Source organism: Microchirus variegatus, assembly GCF_963457635.1.
Source record: "Microchirus variegatus genome assembly, chromosome: 8".
Classification (NCBI taxonomy): Eukaryota; Metazoa; Chordata; class Actinopteri; order Pleuronectiformes; family Soleidae; genus Microchirus; species Microchirus variegatus.
In genome coordinates this window covers 5,070,217-5,075,182 of record NC_139809.1, presented here as the reverse complement: position 1 = coordinate 5,075,182, position 4,966 = coordinate 5,070,217, and the positions used below count along the sequence as shown (strand labels likewise).

The window sequence follows — 4,966 nt, the reverse complement described above, 5'->3', positions numbered from 1 at the left end:
ACTGTTTATTTTATTTTGTTGTGTCTTCAGAAATAAATTGGTGGTGCTAATGTTATATGTGGAGCATATAAGTGTTAATTTCACATGTGTAACAAGCTTCCTGGGTAAATAAAGTGAAGATGCAAATATCGGCAGCTTGAAATCCAGCTCTGCCAAAAATGCACCCACTGTTTGTGGCTTGTCTCATTAGTTAACTGTGAATGCTTTCAGCAAGAAGCTACTATCAGAAGTGCATGAAGGATTTACACATAAGGTCCAAGGTTCACTGTCATGCTCGGCACTATCTGTTGAGCAAACTGGAGAGCAGTTCACTTTGTCCACGATGAATCTGACTGCAAAGAGCCACAGTGTCTCCCTCAATGATGGAAACCACATTCCACTGCTGGGACTGGGCACATATGGAGACCCTCGAACGGTGAGAAAGACACTGTGTTTCCAGAATTTAACTTAATTTGTCATGTACTGAATAATGCAGGAGGAGTTGTTATTGCTTGCAGTGCTCGGACAAACCTTGATGTTATCATTTGCAACTGAATCCAAACGTGCTCAAGTAATGTTTCGATTTTCTCTGGGTTTTCCTAAAGACACCCAAAGGCACCGCACTTGAGTGTGTCAAGCTGGCCATAGATGTGGGTTACAGGCACTTCGACGGGGCGCTGGTGTATTTCAATGAGCAAGAAGTGGGTCAAGCCATTCGAGAGAAGATTGCCGATGGAACCGTTAGAAGAGAGGACATATTCTACTGTGGGAAGGTAATAAGCGCTTATATTTGGGATTTAGGATTCCTCAGTGATATGTCTTAAGGACTGCGAACACTCAAGTCAGGGTCTGTATTTTCTTCCCCAGCTCTGGAATACCTTCCACCCACCGGAGATGGTGAGACCGGCCTTGGAAAGTACACTGAAAGCCCTGAAATTAGACTATGTGGATCTCTACGTCATTGAGCTTCCAATGGCCTTCAAGGTTTCTGCATAGCACTCACCAGTTATCTTATCAGTCTTAAGGTCATCGTGATGTGAAATGACTGTTTGGTTTGGGTATAATGTGTTGGGTTTAAAACAAGATTAAACAGCCAGAGTTTTGATAAGTTTGAGGTTGTTTTGGTCATAGTCATTAGTCACATTTGCATGAGCTGGAAAATAATCAAAGACAATCATGTGAGAGCCAAATTGCTTTTATACTTGTGTTTAATCTTTAGCCTGGAAACGACTTCTATCCAAAAGACAAAGATGGAAAATACATTTACCACCACACAGACCTCTGTGCAACATGGGAGGTGAGTTCTAATGAGAACACAGCGTCCAATGCTGCTATCTTACTTATTTCTTCTTTGTCTATCATGTCTTAAAACATTGGTTCTCAAAGTGCGGCCCGGGGGCCAATGGCGGCCCGCAGAAACATTTCTGGCGGCCTGCAGTGAATTACAGTTGATAGTTTTAATCCAGGAGGTACTAAGCTTGTTAAATGTTTATTGGACATTACTGGATACAGACCAATAAGTGTAAACAAAAATACTGGGTATTTACCTGGTTTCTATATGGTGAATTTTAGTGTATTATTGGGTTATAAGCTGGTAATAAGCAGGTAGCTACAGCCCCCAATTACTAGCTATTTACCCAGTAAATATATGGTAACAGAAATGTGTTACTTGGTGTTAACCTGTAATTAGAAGGTAAGAACAATGGCCAAAATACCGGGTAATTACCCAGTCAATTATAAAGCGTTATTATATTAATGCTTAAATTGCATTATATTAACGCTTATATTACTTAACGCTAAACTGTAGAACTGCAATCTGGTCATTTAAATTAGTACAAATGGGATTTATTTCTGTTTTTTTCCCTTTTCTTTTCCTTTGGCGGCCCTCAGTCCAATGTTGGGTTCCTAAATTGGCCCTCAGGTATGAAAACTTTGAGAACCCCTGTCTTAAAATGATCTGATATACTGCATATGTTGTCTAAAAAAGCAACACACATGATAAATCAGTGGCTTTTAACAGGCATTAGAGGCTTGCAAAGATGCCGGACTTGTAAAATCTCTCGGAGTCTCCAACTTCAACCGCAGACAGCTGGAGCTGCTGCTGAATAAACCTGGTCTCAAACACAGACCTGTATCAAACCAGGTGAGCGTCCTTTTCTGCTTCCACTACAACAGACTTCCCCATTTACTGTATGTAGTGCAATGGTCTTTTTTACAGTAGACGTTTCATGCCTTCCATTTAATGTTTAATGTAAAAGAAATCATTGCAATAAATCTGTGAGCTACAGTCTCAGCCTAATCTGTTATATATTAATATAGTTAATACTCTACTACACAGAAATATGCTTATGTAATATCACACCAGACTAAGCCATTTTCCTTTAAAATAATGCATTGTCTTATTACACGCTGTACCTGTATAGGTCGAGTGCAATCCATATTTCACGCAACCTAAGCTTCTGGAGTACTGCCGTCAGAATGACATCGTGATTGTTGGCTACTGCCCAATTGGCTCCTCCAGAGATGCCTCGTGGTATGTAGCCCGCTTCAGGCCTCAGGAAATATGCAATATTCCAATGTCAGGGTGATATTTTCAAAAAAGTGACTTGCTCATAGCTTTTATTTAGCAACGCTTGGTTTACCCAGGAAATGGGAACTGTGCTGCACTGTAAAAAAAAAACTGTTGTTTTTACGGTAAAAAACTGGCAGCTGTGGTTGCCAGAATTCTACCGTAATAAACACGGTTTAACCTTTTCTTACATTACGGTAAAAGGATAGAACTACTGCTGATGTTACGGTAAATACAGTTGTTGATTTTTTTCAATATTCTACCATATACACACCTTTTTTTGTGTGTTTTTTCCATATATTTAACGTGAAAATATTGTATAAGTAAAGCATTTCGCCATGAAATAATGTGTAATGTGAAATAAACAGCCTGTACTAACATAAAATACCACTTTATTCATTAAAAAACAACAAAAAAAAACCATATATTTAACGTAAAAGTACTGTATAAGTAAAGGTTTTGCGTAATTAACACAATGGTTAATAAGTTTAATTTTTTTTTTTTTTTTTGTACAAAAAAAACCCTGCAAAAGATACAGTTTTGGCTCTTAAAAATATTACGGTATATTTCCATAATTACTACAGTGCAAGATTATTTAACAGTAGATAAATGTAATTTTTACAGGAAAAAATATGCAAAAATGACTGTTTTGGGAAATACATATATTTACGGTAATTCACCCTTACAAAAACTGTAATATAGTCTTTGTAAGTTTATGGTCTTTTTCTGTCATGGTTTGACAGTTTTTAACTGTAAAGTCTACGGACATTTTTTACAGTGTGAAGGGACAGGACAGGACAGGAACTGCATAGCAAATGCAGTTCATGCATTCATCACATACTGATAGGAGCGACTTGTGCACAGGGAGGTTAAATGTGTTAATCTATTAGGCTTAAGGGTGTAGATTCATGCCCAGTGGCAAAGGAAACCGAAAACAAATCCTGACGTAACATAAAAATAGCATTTGTGTACTTTTACATGTGGAGATCATTTGGAAATGTCCATGTGCATTCTTGTTATTACAAACATTCAGTATATGGATGGTCTGACATCACGGGCTGTGTCTATTTTCTCTGGTTTAGGGTGAATTTGAAATGTCCTCCCATGTTGGAGGATGAGCTGCTCGTTTCCATTGGGAAAAAGTACAACAAGAGTAGCGCTCAGGTGGCTCTGCGCTTCAACGTCCAGAGAGGAGTTGTTGTGATCCCTAAAAGCTTCAGTCCCGAGAGGATCAAACACAACTTCCAGGTTTCTTTACCAAACTATTTATTTTACTTTTCTTCATATTCAACTACTTTATAGCAGTCACCGATATATGATTTTAACGAAACCGTACATTTTTACACAGATATTTGATTTTTCACTCACTGAAGACGAAATGAAAACCATTGAGGCCCTGAACAAAAATATTCGATTTGTGGAGCTGCTGATGTAAGTGTGTGGTAAAGCTCAAACTAAATGAGCATTATCTGATGTAATAAAGGTCAAACGCCGTCATAACACGCCTTTGTTTGTTTTGATGCAGGTGGAGTGATCATCCAGAATACCCATTTCACGATGAATACTAAAGTTGTCCATGGTTTCTTGGCTTTTTGTACAAAAAATTACAACAAAACACAAATGTGTTTCGATGTTGTTTTGTTTTCCGGTAACTTTTTCACACTAAACACTAGAGGGCTCCAGTTCAAAGGGAATCCCTCCATCCATCTTTGATTGTCAATGCTTTATCCTCCACAAGGGGGGTCTCGCTGGAGCAAATCCCAGCTGACACAGGGTGAAAGGTGGTGTACACACACAACAAAAAAAGGAAAACATCAATGCAATTCTTGGATTTCCAGGAACATACATTTAATGTGAAATGAATTGGATTGTGCACTTTACGTTTACATTTCACAATCAAACACACGGAAAGTGTGTAACAGTAAAAGGGGAGTTAGCTGCTACAACAAATAAAGTTTTATCTGAAATAAATGTACTAAAAATATCATAGTATCTGAATTTGCTCCTGGCAGTTCTACTGTTGTTAATAAGTGTGGTTGACCAAAGTCCTGTGTCATGTTCAGTGGACATCAGCTGCGTTTGAACTACAACCCATGGCGCAGCAATAAGGTTATGCAAGTCCACGTGTCAAAAATATACACTTTAAGGGGAATATAAACGATTCACTGGTATTCACTGAAATGGTGTCAATTTAATTAACCATAATAAATCATTAATATTAGTACTACTAATAAAGACTTGTTAACATTTTTTTGTGTATATACATTTGGTCAGCTCTAACAGTTATCACAGTGTTGACATATTGCGTGATCTTTGTGTGCTCACCTGTTACCCACTTTAAAAAATGTGTGGCCTGAGCGAAAATGTTCCACCACAGCGTGAACGTATGAGCTGCATGGAACCAGCATTGTATATAAT

At 38.1% G+C, this 4,966-nt stretch overlaps 1 protein-coding gene across 1 annotated transcript; it reads left to right on the top strand.

Moving 5' to 3' along the window:
• Positions 1 to 322: 322 nt before the first annotated feature.
• LOC310930288 (aldo-keto reductase family 1 member D1-like) lies at positions 323 to 4,116 on the top strand (the record flags this gene model as incomplete). The annotated part of the gene is made up of 9 exons (XM_083893217.1): positions 323 to 415; positions 585 to 752; positions 847 to 963; positions 1,199 to 1,276; positions 2,000 to 2,122; positions 2,403 to 2,512; positions 3,631 to 3,796; positions 3,897 to 3,979; positions 4,074 to 4,116. The coding sequence occupies 9 exons, from the start codon at positions 323 to 325 to the stop codon at positions 4,114 to 4,116; spliced, it is 981 nt and encodes a 326-aa protein (XP_083749343.1).
• Positions 4,117 to 4,966: the final 850 nt, after the last annotated feature.